The sequence below is a fragment of the Cyprinodon variegatus genome, unplaced genomic scaffold, assembly GCF_000732505.1.
Source record: "Cyprinodon variegatus isolate N-32 unplaced genomic scaffold, C_variegatus-1.0 Scaffold562, whole genome shotgun sequence".
Classification (NCBI taxonomy): domain Eukaryota; kingdom Metazoa; phylum Chordata; class Actinopteri; order Cyprinodontiformes; family Cyprinodontidae; genus Cyprinodon; species Cyprinodon variegatus.
In genome coordinates this window covers 32,773-50,374 of record NW_015151015.1, presented here as the reverse complement: position 1 = coordinate 50,374, position 17,602 = coordinate 32,773, and the positions used below count along the sequence as shown (strand labels likewise).

Here is a 17,602-nt window from a genome sequence, read left to right as displayed (position 1 = left end):
TGAGAATACAGCCGAGCCTTTAATAAAGCAAACCAGTCAGTTTTACTTTGAAGGGTGGAACTGTGCAAACACTATAGCCATCATGTCTTTTCTTTGTATACAACCTGACCCACTATCAAAACCCTACCTTTAATAGTTTTTACACTTAGCAGTTAAATGTGATACACATGGCATTAAAGAGGGAAATCAAAATGCTGATACTGCTGCTAGTTTAAACATTGGGCCTTTTCATTCGATGCAGAAGAGACATTTTGCTACCGTAACAAGCTCTTACATAGCTGTGCTGTAATGGCCTGGCTGCCATCCATCATATCTATGTTTGCTAGGATATACTTGCCTCCTTCTCTTGGATTGTTTAACATTCCAATAGTTCCTAATCTTTTAGCGAGTTAAAGTGTTTTGTCTCTTTACATCTATGACAATCTATAACTTACTTTTCACTGCAAACATTAAGGAAGTAGGAATTCTTTCTTTACAAATAACTTTCCTTTCATTTATATGTAGGTCCAGTTGAACATATAAAAGGATGTAGCATTTTCACAGAGGTAAAAAAAAAAAAAAAAAAAAATTAAAGGGAGGTTTGACTTCTGTCAGAGTTATTTTATTTACAACTCATATTTTCCCTTTAGATGGTGGTGAGAAACCTGAAAACAGTTAGCTGTTGGGAGGGTGAAAAAGTTATAAAATGAGCATAAGTATGAGAAATAAAAGATAAAAAAAAATTTAATGGAAAAGAAAAAAAACAAAACAATGCATGTTTGATAGGCTTTATTAAAATAAACATGTAATAAAACTGCTCTGCCCAGATTGTTCCTGGGCAGTGAACATTTAAGATTTAAAACACTGCAAACTACAAACAGTTTAGATTAAAAAGGAAAAAAGAAGTTCTTAAAAAGTTAATGTCAAAATTATTTAGGACACAACATAGGAGCTGTGCCCCCCTTCATGGACTCTGCAGTATTCCTGTCCTGGCACCGCTTTCTTCTTGCAGGCTTTTCCATTTTTTGTGATCCCGTTACACAGCTGACGGCCTGAGAAGGAGCTGCAACAGAAACCAGAGGATTTAGTTTATATCCAAAGTCTACAGTGATGTCTGACAAACTAAATCATCAAGATCGATATTTATAAGAATCACTGAACAACTTCAAACAAAACGGTAAAAAAAATATAGATTTAGTTTATGAAAATGATTTACATTAAAGAAAAACTAGCCCAAGTAAACATATGGGCTTTTGCCCTGTTTTGATTTATAGTTCAGGTAATTTTAACGTAGAAGCAAGAATTCAGGAAGCAGATACTCGTCTTTTTGGACCTACAGGCTTTTAATCTGATGGTGCAAACCAGGAAAAATGACTACCGTAATTTTCGGACTATTAGCAGCACCTGAATATAAGCCGCAGAAGCTAAATTGCATGATTTGTACATATACAAGCCGCACCAGACTATAAGCCGCAGCTTTTTTATGTTTAATATCCGTCTTTCTGTCTCGTACCACTGGTGGTAGAATTCTGCTTCCGGAGGACCTCCTCATTCCCCCGCACACGGCTACCATACTTGTGTGTTGAAGAAAATGTGACGTCAACATGGTGGATGGTAAAATCCATAGATTTAGGTATTACCCCAGTGGCCGTTAGCTGTAAAAGTCCATAGATAAGCCGCATTGTTATATAAGCCGCAAAGTCGAAAAATGGGGAAAAAGTCGCGGCTTATAGTCCGAAAATTACGGTATTTAGAAATGTTGCTTTAAATGATCAACCCTTCTCATGTAACAAATCACTGTGGGTTGTTTGAAGTCGTAGCTCTGTAAACATCCCAGCATTTATACATTTTCTGTCACACTTAATCCCAGGTGTCAGGAGCGGTGCTGGTGCCTATCTCCAGCTATGCCAGCATTCAAAACCCCTAAATGTTAATATGAAAATTCTAGGATGAAGAAGTTTTGAAAATTAATATGCATCCCCAGCAGTTTTACAGAACCAGAGTAAAAATATGAATAATGCTAACCTGTTGCTGATAATCGATGGGGTGGGAGACTGACTTCTAAACTCCCTGCCAATATCATGAGAGTCATTCACAGCATCAAAGACTCTTCCCAGGATTTTCTGAGGGATGTCTTCGATTAAAGCCTGTAAATGATTATAAGTTGATAAATAATTCAAATGCACTGAACTTTAGAGCAGGTCTCCTCAATTTCAGTCCTCTAGATCCAATGCCTTGCACCAGGTAGAAGTCTCTGCTTCCACACCTGAATCAAATGGCTGAATTACTTCCTTGGTATTTATTCAGGTTCTACCAAGTAGAGACACATTGAAGGTGCAGGTCACCTGACCTCTAGGACCAGAATTTAGGAACCCTACTTTAGACATGTGATGTCACACTAATGAGCTCACCTGTGATAGAGGTTCAGGAGGTTCTGGTCTGGTAATGGACTGATTTAGTGTCCCAAATATTGGTTGGATAGGTCTTTGGTTTGAGGGCGATACGGGAGACATGCAAAATTCACCTGTAAACAAAAAGAGCAATTCAGTTTCTCTGTCTCATTGCATCGTTTTAACTATTTTTTTTCCCTACCTGATAAAAAGGTGTCAGTATCCAACAAGTCTGGTTTGAATAAGTCGTCCTTTACACATCTAAAATTTGAGATGAAATATATAGAATAAAAAAAATTAAAGACACAGTTCACTTTAATTCATAGAAACGAAGCATAGAAATGCTAAATTCATTGAAACAGCATTGTAAAGTTCCTCTATTGCACCAATGATTTTAAATAAAGAGGAAATATAGAAACCTCTCCGGTGTGGATGATTGTGGACCCAACTTTGTGCCCTTCTGAGTCTCTATGATGTTACATGGGCCCAGCATCATTGGTGAAGGCGACTCTTTTCTGCTGGGCAAACATGCCCAAAGATGAATCACAAACCAGTGACCTACAGAAACAAGCAATCCCGTCAGGAATGCACTCAGGAACTTCAGATTTGTAACTTGCTCAAAGCTTGTACCCAGGGACAGAGTGAGCAGCAGCACACTGAGGCTGCTGAGGTCCAGAGCCGGCTGCTGGTTGACCTCAGCTGCTGCATTCAGAGGAACCACCAGGAGCAGCATGGCTCGAGAGAAAACCGGACAGCGCAGGAACGTCAGAAGCACCGCACACAATATGAAGTAGGCCGTGTGTGCGACACAGGTCCACATGGCTGTTATATTTAAACCTGCAGGAAGAAGAAACATACGTTCAAGAAAACCTGATTTTATACTGATCTTATATGCTAAATCACTTGTGGACAGCAATCCCACACGGGTGTAAGTGAAAAAATAAAAACAATGAGCATCATTCCAAAAAAAGAAAATTAAAAACAAACCACTGGACAAAAAAAAATTTTGTTTTTAATTTTCTTTTTTTGGAATGACTGACCTGGATGATTGAGAATCTTCACCAGCACAATAAAGATCACTTAGATGAGTGGGAAAGAAAGTAAATTAGTTAAAAATCACAAAATGATTTTCAATTTAGTAACCTTTTCCTCCTTTTAGGAAGAAAACACTAAAATAATGAGCCAACCAGGACTAGATTAATGTTATCAGAATGAATTTGACCTGATGGGTATAAGATGAATACTTTTTTTTTTTCATACATATGTATAATAAGTGTTTTAACCCTGTAATGCCAAATGTATCGTATTTGATACATACGGTTTCTGAAATTTTTTGCGTCTGACACCTTTTGCATAATTTAATGGTAAAAACTTTGCTCAAAATCCTATTGTACACAATCAGATATACCTGATAACAGAGGGCAGAAGACTACACAAAAAATAATCTTGACTTATCGCATAGTGATAAATTATTAATATCAAAAATGTATTTCTGTGTTTTCTTTTTACACTTTTTACAAAAAGTAATTTTCTGTTTTGTTTTATTCTTGGATCGGGCTTTAAAGGGTTAAAGACAGGAGTGAAGTTTTATTTCAGTATCATGGTCCACTCACCTGCCCAGCCAAGGTAGCTCTGGATCACATGAAGCCTCTCCTCTATGCGATGCTGCATGTTATCCAAGTAGTGCAGCATGGCTCCCAGTGTGCTGTTCATGCGTTCCAGTTTATTCATCAGGTCGGTGTAGTACTGGGAGGTCTGGTCCTGGTACTGCAAAAACTCAGACATGCTGTGGTCTGTTGATTCGCAGCAGCAAACAATAAATTACTAAACAATGCAGCCCAGCCATTAAGCACCATTCAGAATTACTGTTAAGTTGATAAAATACCAATTTTCTGGTAGATATCCTGAGCTTGATGCCTGACATCGTTGAGTTCATCAACAATGGCCTCATGGTTGTCTTGGACCTCGGAGCTTTGGATATGTAGATATTCACTCACGTTTTCTAATGGAGAAAAAAAAAAATCTCTATTCAGTTGAACATCTGGATAAGAAGATGGCGGTAAATAAAAGCCGAGTCCTCCAGCAGTGTTAGAGTTCTAACAGTTTGTGGAAAACAAATAATAGTGAGCCTCTTACCCATTTGCTTTGTAATGCCCTGAATGAGCTGAGCTACCAGCTCCTGTCCAGAAGCAATCAGGGCCTTTTCCTGACCCAGGCGTTCCAGGTTTTCCTTCAACGAACTCTCCATCTGCTCCTGACCCTCGTTCAGTTTGCCCTGTTGAGACTGGAGCACGCTGTGGCCTTCCAGCAGCTTGTCCAGAGAAGCTGCAGTCAGCTCTTTCAGCTCCAGCTGTCCCACCTGGTTCAAAACAGCAAAACAAACAAAAACAATCTCAGGATCTGGTGCTTTAGAGCGGAATGTAGAAAGCCTTAGATTGAGAGGAAACAAAAACTTCACCTTAAGGTCCTTCATTGCATCCAACTGGCTTGTTGCCGTGGAGATGAGTGAATTGACTGTGAGCTCTGCTCGCCGGCGAAAAAGCTGCTGGCGAGTTGCGTAGCAAACTGAGCGCGCTCTGTTGCTCACTATGTGGTAGGCGTTCCAGGTGTCTGGGTCCATGTCTGCTGTGCATTCTTTAATCGTCTAAAACAATAAGACCATTATAAAACAAAACTTTTTTTGATTAAACCCAATTTTAAAGTTTTACCATCTCCTCTGTGCATGGGAAGGTCCGGCGCCCTTCGATCTCTGCCTGGCAGTTAAACAGTTCCACTCCAAATTTGGCAAGATTTTCCTCAGAGAGGCTTTCACAGCTCGACCTTAGCCGGGCGACGACCTGCAGAAACATCCAAAAGTCAATGTTTTTCCCGCCTTACACCAAATAAATCAGGCTCCACCAAAAAGCATTTTCCAGATATCGTCATGGCTCCACTCATTGCAATTAGTCTGGTTCGATTAAAATGTACAAAGCTTTTATATACAAATTGACAAACTTTGTCCCGCCAATTCTTGAGCTTACTTGGTTCTTAGAAGTACCTGTAAGCAATCCATCAAGAAAAGAAAACAGTTTCTCTGAAAATGAACAATGGTAGAAAACCATGTTTACCCTGTAGTGGCAGCTGTCTAATGGGCTCAGCTCCAGCTGCTTCGCCTCAGCTAGAAACTTCTCATCTGCGGTCATCATTTCAAACCGAGCATCTTTCGCCAGGACCGCCGGAGCTACTGGAGTCGTCGTCGTCTCTGCAGGAGGAGGCTGTGATGTCCTCAACCACTCAAACAGGCCGCTGACTGCAGGACAGGCCAGCATCCAGACAGTAATCAGGAGGAGCAGATGGTGGAGGAGGTGGTGGGCCATGTCTGGATCAGAACACAGATTTAAAAGGCCTCCTTTATACATTCAAATATTTCAGGGTTCCAAGGTTCACATATTATTACAGTATGAACAGTTGATAAACACATTAAATCAGAGAAAGTTATATTGCCAAGCAATGTTTTACAATACAAGGAATTCTATTTGGTCTTAAGGTAGCCAAACATACACCTGCATAAATAAAAATGTTTGTATTCATAAAAAAAGTTTAAATAAAATACTCTGTTTCTTTTCAAAGTGCTCAATTAATTAATATGGAGCTGTTGAGAATTACTTAATTGGCTTAATAAATATTTTCATTATCGAATGAGGAAATATGAGGTTAAAAGAGATAAAGTTGTTCTATAATCTGTACTCTACTCATCTTGAAATATGATTATTTCCCCATTATTTAAGCAGATAGGCAAGACATTTTCCCCAATGGAATAAAATGCTTTACAACCGAAATAATAAAACCCCCAAAACAACTGCTTTTTGTTATTTCCACTTTATAATATCTAATAATATTATGTAAAGTGAAAAAAGATACATATTCCTTTGGTAAATTATCAATCTGCCCGCCCAAATGAAGGAAAAACACTTTTCAAAGATTTTTTTTTCCAGTCTAATACCAAATCAGTTCCTCGTTTGGCAGGAGATGCCATAACTGATCCATTATTTGGAACATTGTATATTTACCTTTGAAATTTACTTTATTAAGTATTTAGAAATGGCAGTCAGTATTTCACCCTTTAGATCAGGGGTTAGGGTTACACTACACTAAGTGCTATTTTTCCAGCTTTTTTTGGTTCTGGACACCTGCAATTCTACTCATCAACTACAGATGGCGGTATAAATTGATCAATTGTTGATTTCTGACAGATTAAAATTAATCTTCTATTCGTTAGACTCTAAATTAATTGTTTGTTTACAAGTAGAGTCAACCTCTATAGCCAAGATGAAATAAAGATGAATCCATCTGCGTATTTAAAAGGACAGAGCTAAGGGGGGTTTGCCCAGACATGTTATTTCACAGTAGAACTGTGGAGGATCCACTGCAATTCATTGGTTTGCAAATGTTTTTTTCTTTTTTCCCCTAATATTTACATTGCAAACCTGCATGTGTTAACAGTTTACCTAAAATAATTAAAAAAAAGGTTACCCTAAAATTACATTCAGCTTATTTACACTATAATTTCAAGCAATACATAGATTGTTTATAAGACATGTTCAATATAGCTGCGCCTGGAGGCAACTGCTACAGCTCCAGATCAAAATTAATGCATATTTGCATCATATATATATATATTAATGCTTTAAATTTCCATATTGATGTATGTTTTTTTTCTCCCACACTGTTAACATTAGATCACTGCTGCACTTTATGGAATGAAAATGTTAATTTACTGTCTGAAAAGCTGTACTAAAACAACATTTCGTTTTGTTTACACCCTGAGTATACAAAATTATATTTAAAGTTGTCTAAGTTTTCTTCTGTATCAAAGTAAAAGACATATGAAAAATGAGCAGGGGCTTGAAGAGGATGTAATAAATACCTTATTTGAATTTGAGGGAAGCTCCTAAACGCGCAGGGAAAGCAAACAGTCCGGGATCTGCAGGCAATAACAGCTGATTGAGATGATGGCTAAATTTGCTCCTCAACCAGGCAACCAATCACATTAGTCGATTTTTTTTACAGGGGGCGTTCGATTTAAAATACGACGTCAGCTAAAATAGGAGGTGCAAAACTCTGCCTGAGATGACACTCATTGCACCGCCCACCATAGCGGCAGGACAAAGAATAGAAATCAAACAAACTCACGAAGCAGTTCTTCTCCTCCGGTTGGTTCTTATGGATGCTAGGGGGGAGTAACCCGGGCAGACTATTTGACAATTCAAAACACAACTTTTAATTTAAAATACATTGGACTTCAGTGGTTCAGAAAAACGGAATCAGGTGAATAATAACCCCTTCGGCGTCTGATATTCTTACAAACTGAAATGACTCTGTTTTCTTGTTGTTATTAAATTAGCTAAACACGTGTGAAGGATTACCAATTTAAAATGAAAGCCCGTTTCATCCAGCAGAGGGTTTTATTCTCTGAATATGGGATGGAACTTTCGGAACATCTTTTTGAGCCGGCTAACCAGACAGTGGGAATAAATCTGCTTATGTGAGTCTTCTAGTTAGCCGCGTTAGCACATTATAAGCTAGCCTAGCCCATTGAAGCAGATTGTATGGAAGCAAATCGTCACCATATTTCAGATGAAGAAGCATTTTCAGAAATGCTTCATTTTAAGAATGTGGCTGCATTGACTCATAAGTTAAATTAGTAATCAATAATCCTCTTTGCATTTCCATTTTCTTCTACAAGACTGCTCATCCTTTTACTTAATTAAAATGAAAAAGAAAAAAACATTTGAGATTTATTTTTTTTAAAGGAACCCCAGCAAATAAATACCAAAATTCAATTTGAAATGTAAAATTTGAAAGTGAAAAAGCATTTCCAGAAATTCTTTTTCATTTTAAGAATGTGGCTGCATTATTTTAACCTGACAACAGCCGGATGCATGTCTCGCTCCGCCTTGCTCCAGCTAGGCGGAGCGAGACATGCATCTGGTTGTTGTCAGGTTAGCATTATTTGACTCTTGACAGTAAACCTTGTCAAGGTCAGATGAGGACAGGTGCAGCTATAGGTTGGTTTTCAGAGGATTTAACTGAAACAAAGTGGCAAAATGTGAAATTTTTATAAAACAGTAAATGTTACTGAGTAACAATTAGTGGACTGTAGTTATATGGACCTTTTTTTTTTTTTTTTAACAATATACTTTATTTTCTACATTCTTGTGATTTTTAGAGAATTGAAGTAAAGCAGAATGGGCCCCACTAAAATACTTGCATCTTAATTATACTTTACACTAAGAAATTCACAACTTTGTTCATTAATCATTATCTGCAGTTCAAGTAAAGTAAACAATTTGGAACTAATAAGTTATCACTGGATTACTGACACTGAAACAGGAACCAATGCAGTTGAAACCAATGCAAACTACACTGTGTATGAATATTTGGTAATAGAATAAGGATTAAAAAGCTTTATTTATTATGTTATTAGTTTTTAATACAATTGACAGGAGACGGCACTTCTCTGGATGTTTTCATTTTGGAAGGTGTGATGGAAATTTAAGTTTTTAAACTTATTCAATGGACCAAAATAAAGATACCGTAAATGAATATGATCAGTAATAATAAATGAAGAACATCCCTGTGGTTTCTCCTCTATGAATCCTGGATAACTGAGTTTTTCTGCACCTCCTCTCTGGATGTGGTTGGTCTTTTCTTGGGTGGCTGATCTTTTGAAAAATAAAATGCAATAGTTCTTTTTCTTTTTGTGGACCTCCTATGGGCAAACCTGAAAACTTTAAGTGTTAAAATATTTGCGTTGATTTAATTACTCCTAAATTTCAACGGGAGATTATTAAACTAGACTGAGTTTTAATGACTGTCATTTTTTAGTGTGAGAAATTGGTAATATGTAGTGAGAGTGTGTGAAGACACTGAGATGGGTGAGTCTCACTCCTAATGGGTGAGAGTTGACAGCCCTGACACACGCGCACACACACACACACACACACACATATATATATATATATATATATATATGAACCAAGAGCTGAAATGGACACGAGGAACTAATTAAGGGTCGCACTTTAGGGACAGGTTATTTATAACCTTCCATTCCACAAAAAAACATCACATGTTCTGTTGCACACAGATCTGTAAACTGTTGCGTACAGGGATCTCAATTTCATGTCTTATATATGTCCTGCAGCATTTGTTGTCGTAAAGTGAAGAACATGAGCTGCATTATTACTATGAATCCTCTAACTGAGGGAAAATGGTCTCAATTAACAATATTTTGCTGGCAGATGATGAAAATGTGTTTCTTTCAATATTCATATTCTTTCAAAGAATATATCTAAAAAAAAAGAGGAAAGAATCGGTACAGTAAAGAACGTGACATTTCCAGACAAATTTTTCTTCTTTGCATTTCTTTCAGACCAAAATGGACCCCGATGCAGACAAACCACTGAGGATCGGTTTCATTGGTGCAGGAAACATGGCTTTTGGCATCGCAAAGGGCATGCTGTCAGGTCAGCAGACTGGTTGAAACGCTGAAATAATAATGATTGAGCAAAAAATCCTCATGGTGATTTTGTTACTTTGAAGGAAACGTTCTCCCTGTAAACATCAAAGTCAGCGCACCATCCTCTAGGAATATGAAACGTTTCCAGGTACCATTGTTTAATCCTGCTTCTCTTATTTTTCTAGCTGCTACCTGTGGAAAATTAGCGGTAACAGATGAGAACATGTTGTTGTTTCTAAGTTTAGTTGTCTGACTTTCTCTACAAGCCATTTGTAACAAGCTCTGCAATTATGAAGAGAGAAAACCCTCTTTTTTTTTTATCAAATCAACAATCGGTTATTTCACCTGCCCTGGATTCTGTTCAGAGTATTTTATATCTCCTACTGCTGATGTGCTTTTACAATGATTTCAGGAAGTTGGCATCTCTGTAACTCACTCGAACGCAGAGGTAGTCTGTGGGTCAGATGTGGTGTTTGTCGCAGTCAAACCTCATCTCGTTCGACTCGTTCTCTCAGAAATCTCTCAGTACGTTACCAAGAAACACATTGTTGTGTCTGTTGCTGCAGGAGTGACCCTATCTGTGTTGGAGGAGGTGAGGGCTATAGCTGCTGTTAAAGATTTCCACATCAATGGGTTGATCTACCATGATGTCAAATATCTTACACCTTTTTGTCTTTTGCTTTGCTTGTTTCCTTTCGTTACAAGCTTCTCCCGGAAAATTCGATCGTCATCCGACTGATGCCAAACCTTCCCTGTCTGGTTCAAGAGGGGGCCCTTTTGTTTACACGGGGGGCCAACGCAAAGCAGGAGCATGGGGATGTGCTTCGCAGCTTGTTGCATTGCTGCGGTTTGGTAGAGGAAGGGCCTGAAGCCTGGATCGATATCCACACAGGGCTGAGTGGGAGCGGAGTTGCTTTTGTAAGTCTGTGTTAAGTTCTTTGTATTTTTACATAATATGACACCCATTAAACCTTTCGATAATATGAATACAGAGTTTGTTAGTAAAATAAACCATATTTACTCTGAATTATCTCCCAAGAGTAACATATATGCACTGTGTAAAATGTTGCTTGTTGTAAATGTTGCTTCTTTTTTTCCAGGTGTATCTTTTTGCTGAAGCACTGGCAGAAGGAGCTGTAAAAATGGGCATGCCAAGTTCTCTGGCTCACAGCATTGCATCCCAAACTGTTCTTGTCAGTTTAATCTTCTATCTACACAGTTGTTTTCCAGATATTCTTGATTAAGGAATCTATTTTCATATTTACAGTTTTTTTTCTCTACTATAATGTGCTGCAGGGTGCTGGGAGATTGTTACGCGATTCTGGGAAGCATCCAGCTCAGCTTCGGTCTGAGGTCTGCACGCCTGGTGGAACAACAATCTATGGGCTTCACACTCTAGAGCAGGGAGGATTGAGGGCGTCTGTCATGAGTGCGGTGGAATCAGCCACTGAGAGGGCCCGGGAGCTTGGCAGCAAATAGGCAGCAGGAAGGATCTCTACGTCCATGATGGGTTTCAAAAACCACAGCTTGAACTCTAACCACGGAAAGTCTTAAAAATATGCTTTTCTTTTTCTTTCAACAATTTAGTGTTTTATGATTAAAAGAAAGAAAAACATGATTATTTTCTTTATCACTTTGCATCTCATTGTCTGGTCTTTCACAATAAGAGCTTCTTATTTATCTCTTTTCTCAAAATTGAGAAATGACAGCGGATGATAACTTTCCAAGTTTTACTCTAAACTTGTGCTAAAAGATGCATGACTTATATTTTCTCTCCACTTTATGAACCAATGTTCAGAAAATCAGATAAGGTAAGATGTCAACATTTTGGAGAAATTAAAGTAGGTAGCGTTTTGACACAATGCTAATTTGCATATGAGTGCAGGGATTGTTTATCACCATATGAAAAGCCGAACACAGTTATGGCGATTTAATTTTTGTTGAAAAGAACTTTTTTTTTTTTTATTATAAATATACTCAGTCCTCAGAGACTGAATTATTCCTTCTGCGATGTTACTATTAAATGAGACACAGGTGTAACTTTCTGAAGGACTGGTGTGGACATGTACCCACCAATAATTTCCACTTTTTTCCCTTCTCTGCTTATTTACTTTAGCCTAAGGTAACAGAGGTTGGTGCAGCTGTCTGTGTTCAGAGCATTTTGAGTCTATGTTTTTTTTTTCCTCTCTCCTGCTGCTCCAGTGTCTCACATCTTGGTGTGACATCATCGGATCTGTCGTTTTAAGACATTTGATTTGCGGTTGCATTTCACTGCGTACAAAGTCGCTACGTGGTTGGAGGAGAGACACACAGCAGCACTCAGTGAATATTAATTAGCAGCTACTTTGATGTTTAAGTAAAAGTTAGGAGGCGGATTGGTTAAAAAAATTAGAGATCATACTACTGAAAAATCTGTTAGACATACAGAGCTTTTTAATAAATTGTAAGATTATAAAAGTTAGTATTATAATGCAAGAAGCTTGAGAAAACATTGTTCTTTTTTACTAGTTAAAAAAGCTGGGCTTCTCAGAGGACCATGCCTCCCAGTTACAGGTTAAAATGAACACATTTTCTTATTGTACAGACAGAATCAGACTGCAGAGCTTCTACATACCTTTACATTTTGTTCCTGGCATCATTTTATTAGTAAATAGGTTCATGAGTCTTTTTAAACAGAGCAAAGAGAGAAGTAGGGACAGCTGCAGATTTAAAGGTAAAACATATTTACTGGAATATGCAATAAAATATTTCTGCAACTTTACAAGAAAAAAATATGGCTATGCTATATTTAAAATGAAGCATAGCCATAATTTTTCTGGATGGATGGAATTGAATTGTGCTTTTAGGAATGCATGATGTATCGATTTTGGCATCAGAATCGGCTGTTATTCATTATTTGTTTATAAATTGTTTTTGGGCCCTATATATGGAATGCACAAAAAGACATCTCTAAATATAAATATTAGGGTATTATATTTATCTTGTGTTCTCAACAATAGGAAAGCATAAAATAAATATATGTTTGAGCTAATTTTTGGAAAATATAAAAACCTAATGAAAGCGTTCGGGTGGAGTAACTGTAGGTCCATCAGCCCCCACCTGAGTGTTCCCACCAACTTTCATCACAAAATTACACTCCTGCAATTAGAACATGACTGGAATCTCAACCCTCTGCCCCATCCCGAGCTTCCTAGGGCCCCTAGAGCCTGGTCCCCGGGTTGGTAGAGTGATGCATCCAATGGTTTAAAGACACAACAATAGGCCTGTAGGCAACATTATCTGGGTGGGCCCCATATGAAGTACAACACCCCATCCCCGTTTTTTTTTCCTTTCTTCCAGCAGCTGTTCTTCGCTTTTTGTCTTCTGGAATGGTTATGGTTTTAATCTACGCTCTGGATTACCCATAATTCCAAGTCGTATTGCAATAATTAAATACTCAAATACATCTTTCTTTTAAGATCTTTATTGCAGTTTGAGACATATATCAGTGTATTTTTTTACCAACCGTATAATGAACTATACACGGTTATTAACATAGTAATGCTTTGCTATTGGTGTCACCATCATGTTGAAATCTGGCCTGTGTTGGTGTATAAATACTGTCTGGTCAGTTGATTTATTATCAGGTGGATTTAAGGCAAAACAAATTACTTTATTTTACTTTGGGAAAATTTTTTACTCAAACATAACTTTGCATCTGCTGGGATCGAACCCGCAACCCTGGAGTCTCTCTTTCTCTTCTTCCCTTTCTTCCCCCCCTGAGCAGACTATTGTTGCCCAGCTGGGGGCCAACCAAATGTCGGTCATGGGGCCCCTAAGCACCTGCAGTCTCTTCTTACCGATAGTTACGCCATTGGATCCATCACTACAATGCTGGTGTAACAAAAAGACTGATTCGTGACGTCATTCGGTAGAAAATGGCAGCATTTAAAATTAATTTGTGTATCAGATGCTGTTAATGGTATAATTTCAGCACAAACACGCGGGGGTATTAATGAATCACAAGTCCCCCTCCCCACATGCTCCGATTTCACACTCCTCCACCGCTGCTCCCTGCTCCTCCTTTCTCCTCCTCCTCGTCACACACTCGGCTGAAGGAACACGAGTTTTCCCCACCGGCCTGCATTCACTACGTAACAAAGACAAAAAAAACACAGCAGTAAGTAACGATAACGTTGACTGGCAGATATGGCTCAATGTTTTATATGCTGTTTGAAAATGTTAATTCGGACACTGGGTGTTAATAGGGAAGAATAAAGGTGCTAGCCTGTTAGCAGAGGCTAGCAGGCTGCTAACTGGCACGCCTTCAGAAAACCGGCGTGAATGGCCGCTGCTGCTGGTTGAAATTGGTACCTAGTAGTCTACATTCATATTAAAACTGTTAATTTAGTTTTATCACGTATATTAATGTTCGGACGGGGACATTTAGCGCGAGCTAACACCGATATGACAGTGAATAAAATGGCTAATGTTGAGGTTAGCAGGCTGGACGCACTTTGACATGATGAGGCTCTTTATTGCTTCAGATGAAGGACGTTGCTTCCTTTTATAGCGACAGGTTTGTCTTATTTTTATTAAACAAGCTTCATATTCATATCAATATTAATAACGCAGTTCAAACAATGAAACTCATTATTTTATTTAGAGATTGATTCATAGTTAATTGAGAAAATGATGATTTGGGAGATTTTTTTTTTTTTTTTAACTGACCCTCCTCCTTAGAAAACGTATTAAATTATTTGAGGCCACTGACTTTTTATTTAAAAACTACATAATGGGAAGGGAAACAGTTGTCGACAGTCATCCATTGAAAAAGAATATTAATCAGAGATTTAATGGAAGGAAAAAAGTGCATAAAGGAGAGAATGACTTATTGAGGTCTGTGAAGTGAAGCCCATTAACAGCCCTGAGCTTCAGAAGATGTGTAACTACAACACAGATGTGTTCAGGTGCAGATATCTATCTATGACCATAAGCAAGACAAAATGACATGTTTATGTTAAGCAGGAATCATAATCGCAAAGTTGTAACATACATCAGAGGTTTTCAACGTTTTCCAGGCCAAGGAGCCCCAAACTGATGGCGAGATGAAGCAGGGACCCCCTAATTATATATATTTCTTGTATGAAATTGTGTTTTATCAAACTGGTCTTTAAGCCTACGTTCACACTGCAGGCCTTGATGCTAAATTCAGATTTTTTTGTGAAATATGTTTTTTTTTTTTTGTGTTGCCGTTCACATTTCCAAATATGCGACTTGTATGTGATCTCCTCTGTGAATTGCATTCAATTGCATTCATACAGCTTAAAGGCTGATTTATACTTCGAAACCAGGTCGTCTGCGTAGGTGTCACTGTGAACAAAAAGATGTCCCCGCCCCCTCCGCTGACACTCTGCTGCACCTATCTCAAATTGTAGGTGACCGCAGACAGTGCCGCAGGCAGGAGGTTGGCTTGTTTTGTTTTATGACCGAAATTGCGGAAAACAACTTGTGAACTTGGACCAGCTAGAAGAGCGAGGTGCGTGAGAACGNGGGTGAGAGTTGACAGCCCTGACACACGCGCACACACACACACACACACACACATATATATATATATATATATATATATGAACCAAGAGCTGAAATGGACACGAGGAACTAATTAAGGGTCGCACTTTAGGGACAGGTTATTTATAACCTTCCATTCCACAAAAAAACATCACATGTTCTGTTGCACACAGATCTGTAAACTGTTGCGTACAGGGATCTCAATTTCATGTCTTATATATGTCCTGCAGCATTTGTTGTCGTAAAGTGAAGAACATGAGCTGCATTATTACTATGAATCCTCTAACTGAGGGAAAATGGTCTCAATTAACAATATTTTGCTGGCAGATGATGAAAATGTGTTTCTTTCAATATTCATATTCTTTCAAAGAATATATCTAAAAAAAAAGAGGAAAGAATCGGTACAGTAAAGAACGTGACATTTCCAGACAAATTTTTCTTCTTTGCATTTCTTTCAGACCAAAATGGACCCCGATGCAGACAAACCACTGAGGATCGGTTTCATTGGTGCAGGAAACATGGCTTTTGGCATCGCAAAGGGCATGCTGTCAGGTCAGCAGACTGGTTGAAACGCTGAAATAATAATGATTGAGCAAAAAATCCTCATGGTGATTTTGTTACTTTGAAGGAAACGTTCTCCCTGTAAACATCAAAGTCAGCGCACCATCCTCTAGGAATATGAAACGTTTCCAGGTACCATTGTTTAATCCTGCTTCTCTTATTTTTCTAGCTGCTACCTGTGGAAAATTAGCGGTAACAGATGAGAACATGTTGTTGTTTCTAAGTTTAGTTGTCTGACTTTCTCTACAAGCCATTTGTAACAAGCTCTGCAATTATGAAGAGAGAAAACCCTCTTTTTTTTTTTATCAAATCAACAATCGGTTATTTCACCTGCCCTGGATTCTGTTCAGAGTATTTTATATCTCCTACTGCTGATGTGCTTTTACAATGATTTCAGGAAGTTGGCATCTCTGTAACTCACTCGAACGCAGAGGTAGTCTGTGGGTCAGATGTGGTGTTTGTCGCAGTCAAACCTCATCTCGTTCGACTCGTTCTCTCAGAAATCTCTCAGTACGTTACCAAGAAACACATTGTTGTGTCTGTTGCTGCAGGAGTGACCCTATCTGTGTTGGAGGAGGTGAGGGCTATAGCTGCTGTTAAAGATTTCCACATCAATGGGTTGATCTACCATGATGTCAAATATCTTACACCTTTTTGTCTTTTGCTTTGCTTGTTTCCTTTCGTTACAAGCTTCTCCCGGAAAATTCGATCGTCATCCGACTGATGCCAAACCTTCCCTGTCTGGTTCAAGAGGGGGCCCTTTTGTTTACACGGGGGGCCAACGCAAAGCAGGAGCATGGGGATGTGCTTCGCAGCTTGTTGCATTGCTGCGGTTTGGTAGAGGAAGGGCCTGAAGCCTGGATCGATATCCACACAGGGCTGAGTGGGAGCGGAGTTGCTTTTGTAAGTCTGTGTTAAGTTCTTTGTATTTTTACATAATATGACACCCATTAAACCTTTCGATAATATGAATACAGAGTTTGTTAGTAAAATAAACCATATTTACTCTGAATTATCTCCCAAGAGTAACATATATGCACTGTGTAAAATGTTGCTTGTTGTAAATGTTGCTTCTTTTTTTCCAGGTGTATCTTTTTGCTGAAGCACTGGCGGAAGGAGCTGTAAAAATGGGCATGCCAAGTTCTCTGGCTCACAGCATTGCATCCCAAACTGTTCTTGTCAGTTTAATCTTCTATCTACACAGTTGTTTTCCAGATATTCTTGATTAAGGAATCTATTTTCATATTTACAGTTTTTTTTTCTCTACTATAATGTGCTGCAGGGTGCTGGGAGATTGTTACGCGATTCTGGGAAGCATCCAGCTCAGCTTCGGTCTGAGGTCTGCACGCCTGGTGGAACAACAATCTATGGGCTTCACACTCTAGAGCAGGGAGGATTGAGGGCGTCTGTCATGAGTGCGGTGGAATCAGCCACTGAGAGGGCCCGGGAGCTTGGCAGCAAATAGGCAGCAGGAAGGATCTCTACGTCCATGATGGGTTTCAAAAACCACAGCTTGAACTCTAACCACGGAAAGTCTTAAAAATATGCTTTTCTTTTTCTTTCAACAATTTAGTGTTTTATGATTAAAAGAAAGAAAAACATGATTATTTTCTTTATCACTTTG

General features: G+C 38.5%; 3 protein-coding genes across 5 annotated transcripts; 2 read left to right on the top strand and 1 right to left on the bottom strand.

Annotated features, from left to right (window-relative positions):
- Positions 1-771: 771 nt before the first annotated feature.
- Positions 772-7,353, bottom strand: LOC107095661 (protein brambleberry-like). 2 transcript variants are annotated; one of them, XM_015391852.1, is made up of 13 exons: positions 7,276-7,353; positions 5,477-5,727; positions 5,078-5,206; positions 4,828-5,013; positions 4,506-4,728; positions 4,255-4,371; positions 3,983-4,162; positions 3,000-3,206; positions 2,789-2,927; positions 2,572-2,630; positions 2,391-2,503; positions 2,005-2,126; positions 772-1,042 (listed from the first exon to the last, which is right to left on the bottom strand). In XM_015391852.1, exons 2-13 carry the CDS (start codon positions 5,723-5,725, stop codon positions 913-915), a joined length of 1,854 nt encoding a protein of 617 aa, XP_015247338.1. In that variant the 5' UTR covers positions 5,726-5,727; positions 7,276-7,353; the 3' UTR covers positions 772-912. The 2 variants fall into 2 exon arrangements, with proteins under 2 accessions (XP_015247338.1, XP_015247339.1); XM_015391853.1 differs by lacking the exons at positions 2,005-2,126; positions 7,276-7,353 and having other exon boundaries at positions 5,477-5,725.
- A 187-nt stretch (positions 7,354-7,540) lies between these two features.
- Positions 7,541-11,497, top strand: LOC107095657 (pyrroline-5-carboxylate reductase 3-like). Of its 2 annotated transcripts, none has more exons than XM_015391846.1 (7): positions 7,541-7,676; positions 9,781-9,874; positions 9,951-10,015; positions 10,280-10,459; positions 10,573-10,785; positions 10,968-11,060; positions 11,164-11,493. In XM_015391846.1, the coding sequence occupies exons 2-7, from the start codon at positions 9,787-9,789 to the stop codon at positions 11,344-11,346; spliced, it is 822 nt and encodes a 273-aa protein (XP_015247332.1). In that variant the 5' UTR covers positions 7,541-7,676; positions 9,781-9,786; the 3' UTR covers positions 11,347-11,493. The 2 variants fall into 2 exon arrangements, with proteins under 2 accessions (XP_015247332.1, XP_015247333.1); XM_015391847.1 differs by lacking the exon at positions 7,541-7,676 and adding an exon at positions 7,695-7,893 and having other exon boundaries at positions 11,164-11,497.
- Positions 11,498-15,873: 4,376 nt separating this feature from the next.
- LOC107095659 (pyrroline-5-carboxylate reductase 3-like) lies at positions 15,874-17,602 on the top strand. Its single transcript, XM_015391850.1, has 6 exons — positions 15,874-15,969; positions 16,046-16,110; positions 16,376-16,555; positions 16,669-16,881; positions 17,064-17,156; positions 17,261-17,602. The coding sequence occupies exons 1-6, from the start codon at positions 15,882-15,884 to the stop codon at positions 17,441-17,443; spliced, it is 822 nt and encodes a 273-aa protein (XP_015247336.1). The 5' UTR covers positions 15,874-15,881; the 3' UTR covers positions 17,444-17,602.

Bases quoted from the DNA above. Each gene is read 5' to 3' on its own strand.
- LOC107095661 (XM_015391852.1), bottom strand. From the start codon at position 5,725: ATGGCCCACCACCTCCTCCACCATCTGCTCCTCCTGATTACTGTCTGG. The intron at 3,207-3,982 runs GTGAGTGGACCA...TTCTTCCTGCAG, and splicing joins GAGCTACCTTGGCTGGGCAG to GTTTAAATATAACAGCCATG. The intron at 2,928-2,999 runs GTACAAGCTTTG...TTGTTTCTGTAG, and splicing joins GCTGCTCACTCTGTCCCTGG to GTCACTGGTTTGTGATTCAT.
- LOC107095659 (XM_015391850.1), top strand. From the start codon at position 15,882: ATGGACCCCGATGCAGACAAACCACTGAGGATCGGTTTCATTGGTGCA. The intron at 15,970-16,045 runs GTCAGCAGACTG...GTTACTTTGAAG, and splicing joins CGCAAAGGGCATGCTGTCAG to GAAACGTTCTCCCTGTAAAC. The intron at 16,111-16,375 runs GTACCATTGTTT...CAATGATTTCAG, and splicing joins GGAATATGAAACGTTTCCAG to GAAGTTGGCATCTCTGTAAC.
- LOC107095657 (XM_015391847.1), top strand. From the start codon at position 9,787: ATGGACCCCGATGCAGACAAACCACTGAGGATCGGTTTCATTGGTGCA. The intron at 9,875-9,950 runs GTCAGCAGACTG...GTTACTTTGAAG, and splicing joins CGCAAAGGGCATGCTGTCAG to GAAACGTTCTCCCTGTAAAC. The intron at 10,460-10,572 runs GTGAGGGCTATA...TTTCGTTACAAG, and splicing joins CCCTATCTGTGTTGGAGGAG to CTTCTCCCGGAAAATTCGAT.